The following is a 19,695-nucleotide window of genomic DNA, read 5'->3' on the forward strand; positions in this document are numbered from 1 at the left end:
CTCCTGAGCCACACTTGCTGGACCCAACAAAGTCCTACAGATAGCGAACATTATCTGCTAACCGACGGCGACAAAATGCTCCTTACAAGTGGACAACAAGAAGGTTTGCTATTAGCTTCCCAACCCTTAGAAGAACTCAAACCTCTGCCGCCGTTTGCCGGTTACACGGGGCATTTATCTATTAATGGGATACCTGGGCATCATTATCATTCTATAGCACAAAGGCCGCAAGAAGAAAATAATAATTATACTCAGCAATCGCAGCATCCACAAAGTCAGCAACAGCAACAACAACAACCTCAACCGTCATATGCCGAACACGACCAATTGGTGACCAGTTCGACATGTGCGCCTGATTCGTGTTTAGGCAACGATGTTAAATTGTTCGATGAGCCTCGAGGATTGACTACAGAATATGATATGAGTTCGATAGAAGACATCGCGGCTATCATTGGAAGTGCGATTGCTGACACTACAGTACCCTCTCAATTAGAAGGAGAAGCGGATGCGACAGGATCCAGAGACTCCTGGATGGATCTCGATGCATGGATAGATGGGGCATGTTCACACCAAGACTCTGGCGGGGCATCTAGCAAACCCGGTCAAGATCAGGATGAATTTGTATTACCGAATTCTCCTTTGCAAAGTCTATTAACTCATGGGTATATGCCACTATTGCAAAATCGGTTAACGCACGGTCCTCCTGTGAAAGCAGAAACACCATCTTCTACAAATTATGCAGATATAATATCTGCATCAAGTCCGCCTGGCGGAGTGGTTTCAACAACTGATAATTTATTGTTAAACGGGCGCTATCTTCCTCACCATTATGCTCTCGGTCACGGGCCATGCAGTCCGGATAGACTAATCAGCTACCCGCATACAACAAGCACAACACCTTCTAATAGTAAAAGTAGTAAAAGGAGCAGGGCTCAAAAGAAAGCAGCTCAACAGCAACAACAACAACATCAGCAGCAAATGCTGAACAACAACATTGGATTTCAGACAAACACCGCGGCGGATCTGGGTGGTTTGTTAGGCAAAGAGAAACCAGTGCACCGCTGCAAACATTTGTAATAGAGGGTTCCTTAATAAATCAAACATCAAAGTTCATTTGCGCACACATACGGGCGAAAAACCATTCAGATGCGAGGTTTGTTCGAAAGCTTTCAGACAAAAAGCGCATCTGATAAAACATCAACAAATACATAAGCGCATAGGACGAGATTGAGTTAGTTATCACGTATTCGCGCTTGGGATTTGCAAACGCCTTTATATATATATATATATATATATATATATATATATATATATATATATATTTTAATTTGCAAACTGCCGTACCATAAATGACTTGGCCAGATATCAATTATTGCACGCTTTATTTTGATAGTTTTGTCCTATATAACAAATAAACCTCATTATAACTCATAAGTAAAAATGCAATTATTTACATTTAATTTATTTATTTAAAATATATAGAAGATATTTATATGTGCTTAATGAAAATTTGGTCAAATCATTGAAAAGTGATAATTTATTTCTTGAAATTAATCAAATTCTTGCCAGTTTGTATGTAAATCAACTAGAGTATTTCGTAATCTTAAACATTTTCCAGAACAATCTAAGTTTTTTGATGTAACGAAAAATATTGAAATGTACATAATTATATGTGATAGTAGCTGTTTAGAAATGGGCACATGATGAGTAATTCCTAAAATATCTTATTGCAAACATAAAATTTGCGTTTTGAATTCCTTATATAATCATGTCTCCTATATTTGGCTACAAGTCGTTACCGGATAGATATAACATTAATTGTACATAATACTATATTGTAAATATAAATTTGTAAGTTATGATTTACTATTACATTTGTAAGTTACTACTATTACATTACTACATTACTAACGCTTCGAACAGCATCACGAAATGGTACCGCAGTTAGCAAATACGGAATTTAACGCATTTTTTTTATAATCGAAAAGTCACAGAACCGAATAATTCATTAACCAAATACCGTACGCGCAAGAAAAACCACCGTAACGCTAGAAATGAGTTAAAATGCAAAGTCTACACGAAATTAATTGGACCGCAAATCGAGTTACAGTTTCGGGATGTTGTTGATTTTTATTCGAATCATCGGATTATAAGAGTGAAGAGATGAAGTAGGAATGACATTGCACAGATGCGACCGTAAGTCGAGGTTGATCGTCTGTGTTTTTCGGCTGCGTTTGTTCCAATTCTTGCTTCGCCGTTTGGCCCGGGTCGGCGCGGCTTATACCGTTACAGGCATTACTCGCGCGCCTAATAAAACAGAATTCGGAATATGCGAGCGAACCGTCTTTGTAACGTATGCATGTGCTCGAAGGCCAAGGAAACAAACACGGCCCGGCACAAAATTTTGGGATCCGATTATCCGGACGAATTAGCGGCCGACGGCTATTGCTGGATAACGATCGCGACACAATGCGTACGTGCGAATGTACGGTGATTATTTGCACACTATTGTATACACACTAAATAAAATCTTAAGTGGATCACTACAGTGCCGAATTTGTAATGGATCTATATAACTTTTGCCACAAAACAGTGAAATGCAATTACTCAGTTATTATAATTTTGCATAATTAACTACATTGTTATTGATGAAAATACAAAAATGAACTTATGTGGCGCAGAATATAAATTATTATAGAACATGATTCTTCTAATAATAGTGTGGTATTTAAATAAATACATAGAACAAATGTCAGTGTTAGGCACTAGATTTTTTTACCTCAGCCCCCACATTTTTGCTTAAGTTATCTGAATACTTATTATTTATTATGATTTTTAAATTTCTGTTCTAAAAGCCTATTGTTTCAAAAAACAATTTCAAACCTAAATTAAACTATATTTTTAAAATTTTGAAAATTAGTTAATTTTGAGAAGCCCTGCTTCAAAACAAATGCACTAAAGAGTGTTGGCAAGTTACAGCAAAAGTTGGCGCATTTAATCTTGGTTGTAAATTGATAAAATAATTAATATTTTGATAATAAAAATTTCGAGTAAAAACGGCTAACGCATTTTGCTCATATTCAGTTCAAATATTTGCGATTGTGAGTAAAATGCAATAGAAAAATCATGCTATTTTTAGATTTTATTTTGTACTCGACTTTTTCAGTATTATCATGTGCTCTAACATTTTGCAATCCTGATAATTTTTTTTTATTATCTCTTATTTACAACTGTCCAGTGAAGGACATTCAATAAATTTGATGAATTACAATAGTCGGCCGAAAAGGGACATTGTATACTACAATGACATGTTGCAAAAACCAACTCAGTAGTTGTTTCACAATATTTTATTGACAATTATATAATTTTAACTATTTACTTACTGAATAATTTCTTATAAAAAATGACTAAGTTATTTCCATTTTTTATCAGGAGAGTTGAATGCTTAAATCCAGTGGCGCTTTTCTTTTCAATCTTCTTGGATAGTTCTCTGTTATCAATGAGTTTGCTAATGAATTTGGGTGACTGATAAAATGAGCAAAATTATGAAAGAACTTGCCAAGATACTATAGTACATTTTTTTTTTTAAAGGAGGACCTTTCAAAGTCGACCAATATTGAAAATTTTAAATTCATAGTTCAACATATGGTCTTAATTCTGGGACAATTATGTCATTACTTTTTATTGTGGTCTAGAAATGTCATTTACCAGTTCGAATCCAAAGTTTGAATAAAGAAATTTAATAAAAATTAACCACAATAAGTGAAAAAATGTCAAAGCTTCACCAAAGCTCTAGGTTGCGCTTGATAGCTCATAGTATTCAAACCACATGCATGAAATTAAAAAAAATCTAATTTTACGACCAATATTATCACCTTCGTTTCGGCTTGACGTTGAGTTCTAGGACTCCCTTCATATATAATTAACCACAATAACTAAAAATTTGTCAAAGTTTTACCAAAGCTCTAGGTTGCACTTGAAAGCTCATAGTATTCAAACTACATACATGAAATTTAAAAAAATCTAATTTTACGACCCATATTATTACCTTTGCTTCGGCTTGACGTTGAGACAATTGGGACAAAGAGTGACTTTGAAATATTTCGCATATTTTCAATGATAACTCGTCCAAATGATAAAATGTTGAAATTTGATATATGGGATTTTTTCAAAAACACCTATAAAATGGCGTCAAAATCATTTAAATTACAGCGCGAGGCCAATTCTGCATGGCAACACACCCATTGTCACAATTATCTATGTATCTGCCAATATATTATCCATATCACTCAGATGATCTTTGATAATGTACTATTCGCATAATTCCCATTCAGCGATATTCTTAAAATTTAACGATCTTTTTGAAGATATAAATATTCATGCGTAAATGCACACCGTTCCATATAGAATTAACCGTTTATTTACAAATGTACGTTATTAGACACAAACACAACCCAGCGGCGATTTAATTGGTATGACGGAATAACTGCAAACGGTCGTCACATAGCTCGAAAATTTTTCACGAAATACGTAGCAACGTCGAACAGACACCGATATAAAATATAAATCGTGAAGTCCGGTAACGGTAGTCAGGCTAATCTGAAATTCAGTCACTGTTCTAATCTGCCTTTGAAATCAGTTGCCGAAATGCATTACCTGATGTATAATTAGTATACCACGTAAAAACAGTTCAACTGTGCTCTGTGTGGATTCAGAATTAAGGAATTTATCATGCGTGAAAATTATAATTGATGCAAGAATAAATATATAATTTTTATGAGTGAGATCAGGTGGTTAAGTTTTTGATAAAATAGTTGAACCGCAATTACTGTTTTAGAATAAAAAAATCGGTAAAATGATAACTATAACGTTTAATTGTAACTTCAAATACAGGAAGCCAAAAATATGTAACTTAAATTTTTACATAATACACAATAATTACCAATAATTTTTTTAATCCTTTTTTTAAACTAGCGAATTCAGAGATTTATATTAATTTTGCCGCCGGAGCGGCGGAATCCGAGTGCAGAGGGTTAATATATCTTTTTCGCAAATATTTTAATATCACAGCATGAGACTTACACATATCATAAACTCAATCGATCAGGAGGGTATAGTTTGGCATAGCGTGTCTGCCAAACTATAACCTGATCGACTCATAGCTGTAATAGAAACTTCATTCATTTTACTAAATATTGCTATGTGATTTTTTGTCAAACCTATTCTTTTTCCCACATGTCCGATATAATTCATTAACGAATTACGATTATGATATTCAAAGTGCAAGAACCGAAGTACAAGACGTTTATTCAAACATTTTAATTCTGTTTAAGGGGCACAACTAGTGTAACCGCCTAAAAAAAATTTTAGGGAATTTATATTAACAAAAACTACTTTATCAATCATTTCAAAATTTTAGGACTATATTTATACATGTTTTAAGAATACATAGTAAACTTTTTAAAGAAAAAAATTAATTATTTTTTAAGTTATCGTCGTTCCCTAACAGCGCGACAAAAAAAGACCCTTCACTGCTGCAGTAATTCCGGCTTTCTACGTGGATGAAATTAAAAAAAAATCTCATTAAACTATATAATATTGTCTGTAAAATGAACTACGATAAAGAAAAAAAATCAAAAATTGACAAAAATGACGGCGTTTTTTTTAAAAAAAGTCGAATTTTACCCAAAATTTTCGTCGTTTTTGGACTGCCAAAATTCGATTTTTTTTCTGATCAAATAATCGATAGTTCATTTTACGGAGAACTATATATAAAACATGTAAAAAAAATGATAGTGATCGGATCATTTGTTTTTGAGTAATCGCTGCAGCAAATTCGCAAAATGGTGTTTCGAGAAAAACGCGTTTAAAGATTATATGATCCTTATACTATATACTATATATACTCTTTAAATGGCTGTGAATCAAAAACTTTTAAGATATCGATTTAAAATTTTGGTATGTTATGTTTAAAGGTATAACCTACCGAAATATGGAAAAATTAAAAATCGACTTTTTTTAAAATTTCACACTAGTTGTCCCCCTTAAAGTAAAGTTAACTAATTGCATTTATAAAAGTTTATCAAACACAAAAACCAAAGGTAGTAGGAGATTTAATCGATATTTTTTTATCAAATTTTCTAAATCTGTATTATCTAATTGAATTGGCAAAAACCTATCAAACAGAAAATCGAGAAACTATATTATATCGTGCATATTAGTGCAAATAACGGGTTAACGGCGGCAAGTGCATTAAGAAATACGTTTTGCAACATTATATCGGCGAACAGGATACAAATACTCTCGAGTATTATTCCGGACATACATCGGTCGGACGTCATCTCATGTATAGCGCGATGTCTTGCCATTTTAGTGAGAGAGCTGGTAGAAAAGTTGGAGAGAAAAAAATATGTCTAATAAAATGAGATTATTTTTTTATTTTGGAAATATGTTTTTATGACTAAAGTCACGTGGATGTTTTTTTGATCAAATAGAAAGAGCGCAATAATTGTTCCTGGTTAAAAATATATTTTAAATCATTGGATATAATGTTCTGAATAGTCAAAAACTTTATATTTTAAATATAAGCGAGTTAGTAAATTTATCTTTTTACTGAAATCTTCTCACAATTAATAAGCTCTATAAACAACTGTATAGTCAAAATTTATTGAAACCTGAGAAGAACAAGTAACCAAGGTTGTAATTTTTTTGAGTAAATTAATTGAAATGCAGTTCACTTGATAATAGTTCAACGGTTAACAATTAGTTATGCAATTCTGATTTGCCGTAATCCTCTATTCGTTGAAAGTAAACTTTGAAAAATAATCTTTGCCAAAGTGATTCAATATGAAGTTATAATAATTAAGTTTTGATTGCAAAGAAAAATATTAAAAAAAATATAATATTTTTTTGGAGATTAACTAAACAAATCTATACGGATTATTAGCCCAAAATTAAATTCTATATATTATATTCAATTTACATAAGACTTGAAACTATTGAAGATTGCTTCTAAAATCCAAAACATGCAGTCAATTAGTATCTATGTATTGAAAATTTGTCTCGTGTAAAATAAACGGTTTCAATAAAATTCGATATACAATTATTGTTAGGATTAGCCCAAAATTATTAGAATTATATTCTAAATTCCTCTAATATCAATAATAATTAAAACTATTTACCGTTACTTATGAAATTCTAATTTGCAATTCTGTTCGTTGAACATATCTTTTGTAAAATGAACGTCTTCAATACAAAATTATAATAGTAGTTTTCGGGGAATTTGTATCATGTGAATTGATATACAATTTTATAAAGACTTTAACGTCAAAAAATGATACAAGTGCTAGAGCTAAAATTAAGATGGTGTAGAAGGGTGAATTTTATCTGGCAAACTATTTGTTTTTAATTTTGTTGAGACAATACTTCATTGTGATTGAATTGTAGCTTGGAAAATAAATTTTATATTTTGTGCAGCTATCATATTAATTTAACAAGAACGGGAATTCAGTGAAAACATTTCCAAAGAGCGGCTCGTTATAAAAGCATTTCTGTGTTGGGCAATTATGACACACATCATCGTACAATTTGGCGATACTGAGAAGGCAATTTTTTTCGATTACAACGGTTTAGTATTTTTACAACTTCAGATTTTTCTTAATAATAGTGAATCATGATAGAAAGTGATTAAAAAAAATAGTTGTATAATTTTTTTGCATCTATCAATATAAGTTCTTATTTTGCTTTTAATTTTAAATTTGCTAATAATGTCCAGATAATATTGTAATATATATATATATATATATATATATATATATACCATAAAACCACAAAAGATAGCTGAGGTGAAAGCGTCAGTTGAAATGCAAACCACGACATTGTACCAAAGCACATTTCTTCGGTCGTTAATAGAATAACTAATACATCAAATAGAAATAGTCTTTTCCAATTTGCATAATTCACAAATATATTTCGAAAAAATTGGCGAAATTTTATGTCAGATCGTGATAAAGTATGGTATATTTATGTAAAAAGATAGATTTCGGAAATAGAAATTAGTGTAAAGTTATTGGAGAAAATTTGCGAAAAGCAGAGCAATAAACTTTGGTAGTTCTGAAGCAATATAATTAGAAAAAAATATTGCTTACTAATGATTTATAAGTTCTAATATCTAAATTTTTGCTGCTTCCAATCGATCAGCCTCAATTCTATCAAATGATTTTACAACTATATTTTAAATTGAATGAATTTGCGGCCTATTAATTAATGTTTATGCATGTTATAATTTCTAATAAATTAAACAAAAAAATATCGTGAGTAGTTTACTAACGAAGATCATATATGTTCAAGTTCGGCAAAAATAATCATCCAATAAAGTTATTAAAACTCAAGCATTACTCTATTAATTCTCTCACGAAAAACCTTGTGATTTAATCAAATCGAAAAAAGCATTCACAATAATTCCATAAATTACATGTTTCCATGATTTCACAATCCGATTAATCGAATGTTTGCTATTTTAACTGCCATTTTGAAATAATTGCTAATTTTTGTGATTATGCAGAACTCAATATGAAAATCTTAGAGATGAATATATAGTACTAAAATCGCAGTATTCAAATATTTTCTTTAATTATCGGTTCTGTGACCTAATAATTATAAAAATAATCAAATGATAAAAAATTAAACGTGCTATAAAGAAAGGTACCTCAAATATAAATGTTTATTATATTAAGAGTATATAAATATATTTAGAGAATACATTTAAGTAAAATGTAATTATAAATTCATTGTACCTATAAAATATTATATATTAATACTTTAACAAATTTAACAATTTGGTCTTCCCTCAAAGCTTTTTTATGTATCAAAAACTCCAAATGAATATAAATTATATAAATATTTAAGCAAAATCAGATCAGATATATTTTAGCCAGTAATGTTTTATGATATAAAAATTGTATATAGTGAAAAATAATTTTATAATAGTAATTAAGTATTTATTAGATTTTGATGTATGTTACAGATGAAGCTGCACGATAATTATCTCAAAATTCTAAATTTCAGTTTGGTTTAGAAATAAAAATATCAAAATTGATTTTAAAAAATTAATATGCAGTTTTATTTATAATATATATTGAAAATCTTCAGAAAATTTGTACTCAAAGCAGATTAGTTTTGCGTAAAAATTTTCAATGCAAAATTCGTAGACTTAAACTTTAGTTAATAATAATTTATTTTGTTAATAATTATAATCCAGTGATTGTCGAATACTCATCGACAATATTCAGTAAATTTGATTTTTTCAAATGTGTTAAATTATTTCTTAGTTTTAATATAGTTTATCGTTATTTATTTATTACCAATTGGGTTAGAATATTATCATAAGGTTGTTTATATAGAGTAAGAAAAATGATTTTATGTTTAAATGCACCGCACAAAATGTTTATAAATAAACCAGACGTTGAAAAATTTGATTATTTAAGCATATGGATTTCAAAAACTTTGAAAATTATTGCATCTAAGTGCTTATATCAAAATATCGACAGAAAGGCGTGTAGTACGTTCTAGATATTGCGATAATTATTTCATAAAATCATATCGTGTATATATTTATGAAAAATTATTTTACAAAAAATGTAGAGCTTTTTCGAAACCTCTAGCAATTGATGAGATCTCAAATTCTCTAAATATATTAACAAAAACATTGTTTTTTGATCCAGATACAATTATCTTTATGTCGCACAGAATATCTGAAGTCAGTATTTGATGTATTTTGTAATATATCTCGTATTATTTTAATTTGATGTAACATTGTGATAAATACAATACTAGTATGAATATTAAATGAAATTCTTTTATGTCAAGTTAAAATAAATATTACAAAATATTATAAATATATTTAATTAAATACCGTTATTTAATTTGTATATAAAATTATGTACAATGATTGTAATGCACTTTACCATCATTTCGTGTATAAGACCATAAATTAATTTGTTATTAAATGTTTAGCTATTTTAATTTATTTATTTTATTTTTCAGTTTTTAACAAACTATTTAAATATGTATAAATCTTATTGCGAGAATACAATTAAAACTGTGAAGAACAATCTCTTTTATTCACTCTATAAACCATTTTATATGCAGCAACATTTCTAGAATTAAATTTCAGATATCATATCAGGAATATAAATTGAAGACGGTCTCTATAAAAAGAGTAAATTTCAATTAACTAAAGCTAGAAAACTAAATTAGACAACAATTAAATAATTTTTAAAAACTCATTGTAAAAAAAAAATTAATTTGTGGTTTCTGCAGTTGACTATTAAAATTAATAATTCGAAATTTATGTTGGAAACAAACGCATATAAATATGCAAAAAATCTATTCAAAAAATAAAATCTATATTGTGAATTTATGTCGGCAATATGTACCAATATTCATGATGGAATGTGATCCAACTCGCAGTTCTTGAAAATCATAATCTAAATCGTATTAACCTCATGGCATTTAACACACTTCTTGAAATCCTTCATAAATGTGCATATATAGGATGAAGTTATTAACATGATAATCTGATGATTCTAATAAATCAGAATTAAGGTGTGTGGAACTAGTTTACGTCGCTTTTGTGACTGATTTCTGTAAAATTTAACAATTTTGATTGACCATGACTATGCAATTGTAATGTCTATTTTTCTTGAAAATATAGATAAAAAATATGTCTACAATGAAAAATAGTCCGATTTCGGGCACTGCGGTGTGAAATGGTAATGGAAAACCTCTTACACTATTCTTCCCTGAATTCAGTTGGAGTTTAACTCAGCTCACAGACCTGCCCTAGGGCAGAACTAACCATTAGTATATAAATGTCTGTTTAGTTGTATGCATATATATATATATATATATATATATATATTACTTTCAATTTTTTTTTATTTATTTATATATATATATACATAGATAGATGGTTTCTATGTGGCTTCAGAGGAAAAACTTAATAAAAGTATTGTAGGGCTTCAATGGGTTTCGTAGCAAATGAATTTTCTTTTCTGTTCATGGAAATGACAAAAATGATTGATAACCGCTAAATAAATAGTAATAACCAGCAGATGGGAATAATACTTAATCTTAATTTGTTAATATTTGAATTGAATTTTTGGATTCAAGTCCACCGTTAAAAAATAATATAATAAATATATCAACTCATAATATTCTTACGAGTTTATGTGAAATTATATGTATATCCTAATTACGTCTAAAAAATTTAATAGCTGGCAGTAAAGAAATAAATTGAATTTAAGGTCAATAAATTTTAGAATGCTTTTCAAACAATATATGTAGAAAATGTATAAATATATATATGAGAATAATATATGTAAAAATTATAATTAGGAAAGGTCGATTTAAGCCACTGGGTGTTAGTCATCAACTCTCCTGATAAAAAATTGAAATAACTTGGTCATTATTTATAAGAAATTATTTTATAAGTAAATAGTTAAGATTATATAATTATCAATAAAATATTGTGAATATTATATCGAATGGGAAAACAACTATTGAGTTGTTTTTCCAACATGCCCCTTTGGTATACAATGTCTCTTTACGGCTGACAATTGTAAATTCTACAAATTTATTGAATGTCCTTAACTGGATAGTTGTAAATAAAATAAATAAAACATTTTTTTTAATAATCACTTGTTTAAACAAATTTACTTTCAAACTATTGAAACATTCATTCATCTGATTTAAACCAAGAGATAAATTCGAATAAGACATTAAGTTATGTATTCTATATTTTAAGTAGGCACTCTATATTTTAATCCGAATACATGCTTTATCTTTTAGTCATATTGATATTAAAATATATATGAGCTTAGTGAAAAATTTAAATATTCCTACCACTTCAACTGATGTATCCATACTTGGTAATAAAATATATGACAATACTAAACGCATATCATGCTGAGCTGAGACATACTAAACAATAAAAAACAATATTTAGTAAAATCAATATTGAAGTGACAAAAGAATATTTAGCAAATCAGAATGATATTGTAGTAATAGCAGAAGATAGAAACAATTTGAGTAAGTATAAATGAATTTTGGTGTAATATTGATATGTGACTAACATCTTACTATAATAGTGCGAATATATATATATATATATATATATATACGTGTGAATTGCATATAAACTTGGCATTAATCATTGAAAAGCACGTCGGTAATCACCATTATAACATTTATACATCTGAACAACTCCGCGCTCCCATAATATAAGCCATCATAAAGATCCCACACAAAGATTCAAGAACCCGGAACAAGGGGGTTAACAACTTCTCTTCAGCCAAACTGGATCCGGGTACAAAATATTTTGAAGATTATTATCAAAGGATATATATATATATATATATATATATATATATATATATATTATACATATATAACCTGTTTACTCGTTATATCACAAATTTTAGTTTAAATCAATTTGTCTTAATTCTGTCATGTTCTTTATTTATGGGTATTTTCAAAGGTCCGCTATTAATTGTGGATTGGAGATATGGATAATTATTTCTTGGCACATTATAATGCTGTTTTTTAATTATTGGAATTTCATTGTTATTTAGTTAATTGTGCGTTAAATACATATGACGTACAATTTACTATAAAATTTATATTTTTATAATTTATCATTTTAAATTCTATCCTAAAACAGTTTATTATCACAGATACGGAACCGCTGACCGGTACTAACATGCTAATAGTAAAGGAGTGAGCTAAAGAAATATCTTTAGATGTTTAAACGATGACGAATACACAGCACAGTAGTGTATTTAGTTACTCTATCTTTTTTGTTACACAAGGTTTAATAAGTCGGCATTGCTCTCGACATTAACACATTCTAAGAATTCCACTTTCCGGCAAAACTGTGAAATGTTCTTGCCGACATGTAATAATTACACGATTTGAATTGATTGATAAATTGAATAATTGAGTAAACTGGAAGCCAGTGTACGTGTCATTTACTTATGAATATATATTGCTTTTAAGGATGAATAGATAATACCAAAGTGAACAAATCTCAAGCCAATAGTAATAATTTCTGTTTGCATTCTGAATTGTTCTTAATTAAAATATGAATGAATTGATCACACATACCTGTACAATTAGTATAGTTGTAGTATAGTATAGTTAGTATAGTTTATACTACATTTATACACAATCGAAAAAATAGTAAAATTCCAAATAGACATATTTCTATGGCTAATGCAAATAATTATTGCTTAATATCTTGAACCATTTCGTTTAATTATAATATAAAAAACCATTATTTTTATCTAATACTGAAATACATTCTCCATTATTATAAAATGTATGATTAAAAAAATATATAAAATTTATAAATGATTAGTAAAAAAATAGTAATAGCAGTAAAATAGTAAAATTCAAATTCAAATAATAAACGATACAAATAATTTTTATTTAATAACTTGCATCATTTTCTTTTTAATTATAAAGATCTTAAAAAGTATTTTTATTGCTTACTACAATACAAACTCGATAAGTTTTTAACTTCCCGCAGGGTAAATTATAGAAATCGCAAAGAAGTCACAATTGAAAACTTTTTTATATCTTTACGTTTCAAAGGTTTCTGAAGATTTTGGCACACCTTAGAAAAAATGGATATGCTTGTGTATGTGTTAAATACAAAATTTTGTCGACAATTTAGTGAACACAGATCAATCCATTTAAATAATTAAAAAAATATTTAAATAATATTGATGGGGAGACGTGTTAATTAGTTTTTGGCAAAGGTGGGTCAAAGTTGCCAAAAATCTATTTCTGAGATAACGAAGCGTCCGATTTGAATGATTCAAAAAACATTTTATTTGTATTGACGGAATGAAAACTATCAAATTTTTAGGAAGGCAGATTTAGCGGTTTGTAAGATTCAATGAAAAGTAAAAAAAATCCAGTTGGCAATCAAAAATGATCATTCGACATATGCACACCTAATTATCAGATTTTTTTTATAGAGTTTATAATAATAAGTACAATATTTGTTTACATTTATATGGATTCCGTACCAATGTTTATCCGTTAGACGGCGACGCGGGGCTTACGAGCTTCGATATTTCGTCTCTACGTAGTACTCTCCTTTGAAAAAAGCTCGAGAAAAATTTGAAGTCTGCAAAAAATTAAAACTTTTAAAAAAAGTTTTTTTCTCAAAAATTTCCAAACTCCTAAAAATCTATTTTGCAACTCTTTTAAAAATTTTAAATCTTTTTTTTAAAAAAATATTATTGGTACGAGAAGTTCCAGCAATTTGTCTTAATGCACGATGCCAAGCACCATTAGCTAAAACATTTATGCGCTACGGCTCTATCTTCATATGAATTGGTAGTAACAAACCAAATTGAAGTTTTTGAGATTTTTGAGAGATTTAAAAATGAACATGTCAACAAAAGGAGAATTGTATTAGGAAAACACTTGGGGTTGTAGATCACAATATAATTCCAAGTGGAAATCGTCCTTCGTGGACATAGTTGCATCATACAATCATATGCACACTATTAGATATAAGAGTCTAATATATAAAAACACCACACATAGGAGAAGGATGGGTTGCTTCTCATATCAATACCTTAGGTCATAAGTCAAACACAAAAACAGCTTATAGAACAATAATAAAGAGTTCTGATTGCTGTGGAAACAATAAATTAAAAAAAAAGTATACGAAAACTACACAAAAGGAGAATTGTGTTAGGAGTAAGAAAGAAATATTGGAACTTGGTGAAATTAAAAAAAGAGTGAAGAAAAAATGAAATGAAGCTAGAAGGTAAATAGAATTAGAAATTTGAAAAAAGCAAGAATTGAAGAAAATAAGAAGTAAAAATTAAGAAGAATATAGAATAAAATACATATACAGATTGAAAATGGCATAAAAATTAGAATGTAAGTAAATAAAAAAATGTTGTAGGTGGCTGAACGCTCAGAGTAAGCGACGCCAAATGAAAATTAAAAAAAGGACTAGAAGCTAATCCAAACTCCACTTCAATTGTACAGCCCTTTTCATACTCTTCTTGTACAAAATATTTTAATTTCAAATAAATCTATAAATCGTTCGTCACCGTTGCGTCATCAGTTTGAACATCTTTGTACTCTCGTAGTAGTGTTCGGAGTCTGTTATACCCGGAGCTGTTATACGTTATACCCATAAAGCCTTCTTAGCTGCCTTCCACACTCTCCGCTAGCCGGTTCGACTAGGTAAGTGTGTCAGTGACCCACATGCATAGCGGGACTCGGCCAACAGACGATCATGCCTCGTATCGTACGTACGCGGACGTGTAAAACGAACACACATAATAATAACCCGACGGTAATATACGATAGTTGCTGACAACGTAACTAGCAGAAAGGGCCGGATAGAAATAATAATAAGATAAGCAATTTTAAGTGTTATTTCGATTTTTACAGCATTGGTATAGAGATCTAAGGGGGCGTCTATTAATCACGTGAGCGATTTCTAAGGATTTTTGGACACACGTGATGATATTTAGAATTAACCACCTCCGCAAATTAACTAACATCACGTAAATTTTAAATTTCTAAAAAATCGTAAAATTTTAGATCTTTTTTAAAAAAAATTGATTTTTTTTTCAAAATTGAAGTAAAAAATAAATAACGCGTGATACCATACTAGACCATCCCTTACACCTCCCCCCCTCTTGAATGCTCATGTGATTAATGGACGCCCCCAAATCAAAACTACTTAGAATGATAACAGGTACACTGGTAGGTACGCCAGCAATAAAATTGTGCATGATGATCTGAATGTGGTGTATATTAAGGGGCACAACTAATGCAACCGCCTAAAAAAAGGTGATTTTTGGGAATTTATATAAAAAACTACTTTATCAATCATTTCAAAATTTTAGGAATATATTTATACATATTTTAAGATTACATAGTAAAATTTGTGAAGAAAAAAAATTTTTTTTAAGTTATCGTCGATCTCCAACGGCGCGAAAAAATCCCGTTAAACTAGGTAATATCGTCTGTAAAATGAACTACGATAAAGAAAAAAAAAAAAATTGACAAATGGCGGCGTTTTTTAAAAAAAGGGAATTTTACCAAAAATTTTGGTCGTTTTTGGACTGCCAAAATTCGATTTTTGATCCGACCAAAGAATCGATAGTTCATTTTACGAAGAATATATAGAACATGTAAAAAAAAATTGATAGTGATCGGATCATTTGTTTTTGAGTAATAGCTGCAGCAAATTCGGGAAATGCTGTTTCGAGAAAACGCGTTAAAGATAAAAAGATTATAACTAATATATTATATACTCTTTAAATGGCTGTGACTCAAAAACTATTTAAGATATCGATTTAAAATTTTGGTATGTTATTTTTAAATGTATAACCTATCGAAATATGGAAAAATTGAAAATTCGATTATTTGAAAATTTCAAACTAGTTGTGCCCCTAAACGACTTTGTTAAGACAAGATCCACTTATAATCATCACAAATTAGAAAATCACCCCAGTTCAATCGTAGCTCCATTGCTTACACCAGAATTAGGAAGACTTAAAAAATTATAGCCTATTAATTTGATCTAATAAATTGTATCTAATAGGAAGTACCCACTGGGGTAACTACTATCTATAATTATATTTAATTAATGTCAATCAAAATATCTCTGAATGCAAATAACGTTCATATTGTTAATAAAAGAAATAAAAAAAATGATTTTTATGCTTTAGGTTGGAGAAATCAAGTACTGATGGTGGTGCATGGCATCGTGCCTTAAAGAAAATTGCTGGCACATTCCTACCATAATTAAACATTCAAAGAATGAGAATATAATAATATTGATTAAACATAATAAATGAATCCATAATAAACATTGATTAAAATTGCTATTTCTTGCACTTCGAATTTGCCAAAATATAATCAGCACGACTCTCCATCAATACAAATCAAATGCTTTTTGAATTATTAAATTTGGTTGATCCGTCTTTTCGAAATTGCTAATGAAATATTGTATTTTTCTAAAGTATGCCAAAACGTTCAGGAAGTCTTGAAACGTGAAGATGTGAAAAACTGTTCTTTTTCGATTTTTTTGCGATTACTATACTTACCCTAGGGAAGAACAAGAGCCAGTATGTATGTCATAAACAGAAAAAATTACTGCGGATTAACCGATTAGAATTAGATGCACAAACAAAATTAAATCCATCTTCACAAAGTGACCTTTTTGAATTGCATTTGCATTTTTTGCATAAAAAATGTAGTTTATTCAAGTAAAGATAAAGAATGAGACGAATTTTTTCAATTTATTAAGACTACTTTCACGCTTTGAATAATAATTGAAAAAAATTGAAGTCTTGAAAAATCTTGAAACAATTAATACTAAAGTTAAAATTACAGTGATATACAATATGGTAATATAATTTTAAGCATATTAAGTAATCTTGACATTTAGTAAATTATTTAAAAAAATGTAACAAAAACTTCGACCTAAGGATATTAAAAATTTAGTAAAGTCATCTGAAATTCGTAAATATGTATCTGTACAACTAAGTATCTTTAGTTTGATACAACTTGTAAGACAGTTGAATAATTTTAAGTTTAATTTCCTGAAGAAATAAAATCCTCAAAAATTGGATACGTTACAATTAATTAAGCATACTAAATTAATCATGTTAGGTACGTTCTCATTAGAAAGAATATTGCAAAATAACGTAATATTTTATAAACAGATAAAAAAGTAAAATTAATATAATTTATCATATTTACTTAGTTACACCATACACAAAATCTCGTCTGTATTATAAAAAATAGTGTTTATACAAGCAGAAATTTTACTTGGTATCCAAAACATATTTTAGCCCCCTAAGCAAGAATAGATATAGCTTTTATACAAGTAGAAATTATACTCGGTTCTAAAAAATAGCCACCAGCAATATAATTATGTAGCATGAAAATAATAATTATTTAAAACATTTAATTTATTAAAAATCCAACCTTAAATTGTACACAACTGAGATTGATCATTACCAACACACATTTATATCCGACGCACTACTTCTTCAGTCTCAGAGCGTGCGTTTGTATCGTTACTTATACAAATTATATTTCTTATAGATGTATTTTTCTTATATATGCATACTTATCTATATGTAAGGCAAAGAATAAGATGCATGATATGTACATATTGTAATATTATACATATTTATAAAAAGACAGGTTGATTCTCGCACGTAAGCAGATTTTGAGTTAAATGCTGTGATTGAGAATAATCAGATAAAGATTTCAGAAAGAATTGATTTAAAGTCGATATTGAATTTAACAAATTTACCCCCAGGATTAAATTAAAATTAGTTTTAGATTAAAATATGTTAACTTATCCAGAAATACGGTAAAAAATTTTGAATAAATTTTGGAAACTTGTAGTTCAATTGTTGGTTACTAGAATCTACTTTATTGACAATTAAAATCCCTATTTGGAACAAAGCAATAAAATATTAAATTTATTACTATATTTCAAAGGATTACCTACATTTCTATTTAGCATTATTCTTCTTAAATATATAATACCATTACAAGTCTTACCAGCCGCTGACGATATTTTCAAGATATTATAAACATAAATAATTTTAATGCAATATCGTATAGTGTATACTGGAGATAAAAGTTCTAGGAGAAACAGGAATTTCGATAAAATATTACTCGAAACGAAGTCGTCAATTTTATAGAATATTTTTATTAATTAACCACTATTTTCCTGCCAAAACTTTGGATTAAATCAAATATTTTGTAGTTTTATTTTGAAAGTATTCAATGGACAGGAATTATCAGAAATTAAAATAAATATTTATTAAATAGCAATATTTTGTAAAAAAATATTTAGTAATACTGACTACTACGAATTTAGGTAGATTCAAGCATCAAATAGTTGAGCGAGACATACTTTGTATTTTTAAAAACTATTGAACTATTGATAAAATAAAAGTAACGAGGGCTTGGCCTAAGAAGTTAAAAATACTTTGTTAGAAAAAATCAAATGATTTATTATGTTCTAAACATTTTGTTAGTTTATTATTACCATCGCCGGTCTACCCTATTACCAGAATTCCATGATACCATATTCGGAACACGATCCGGTGTTAAAGGTAAAGGTAAAGTTAAGTTTTAACACTGATGCTCCGCATGACCGACATAATGACTGGATTAATAATTTGTTAGCTCTGTTACAAAGTACTACTAAAGGTCGGCACACGGCGAGATGGGGGGCTCCTTCAAAAGCTGTGTTTGTACTTCGTGTGCAATTACTCATGTGCGAGTAGAACTGGTAAACATTCTTAATGCGAAGACATGTGGGGTCCCCGGGTTTGTGTTAGTAACAAGTACTTGGTTAAAAAAAAATATCGACATAGATAGATAAATAACATTTTAAAATTATATCGTAGTACAAATCTTGATTTAATGAAAAATGCCTAAATCAGAAGAATATTTTCCCTGTTCCTTGAAAATAAAAACAAATTTACATTTGTACTAAACGTAAGTTTATTGATAGAAATTATTTCTATATTATTATAGTTTCTATAAATCTTTGAAGTCATTAAAATGGAAAATATTTTTTAGGCAAGACAGATAATACAACTGTTCAAAGAATGAGATTAT

General features: G+C 28.9%; 1 protein-coding gene and 1 pseudogene across 1 annotated transcript; both read left to right on the top strand.

The window, feature by feature from the left end:
* Window positions 1-75: 75 nt before the first annotated feature.
* LOC113370993 (ichor-like) lies at window positions 76-1,231 on the top strand. The gene is given in 2 exon segments (XM_026611654.1): window positions 76-1,065; window positions 1,067-1,231. Coding segments are annotated over 2 exon segments (1,155 nt in total).
* An 18,066-nt stretch (window positions 1,232-19,297) lies between these two features.
* The window catches only part of LOC113370994, a 4,100-nt pseudogene continuing 3,702 nt past the window's right edge, over window positions 19,298-19,695 (top strand).

Source organism: Ctenocephalides felis, unplaced genomic scaffold (assembly GCF_003426905.1).
Source record: "Ctenocephalides felis isolate EL2017-DRISC unplaced genomic scaffold, ASM342690v1 CF-g0.4_SCAFFOLD_01492, whole genome shotgun sequence".
NCBI lineage: Eukaryota > Metazoa > Arthropoda > Insecta > Siphonaptera > Pulicidae > Ctenocephalides > Ctenocephalides felis.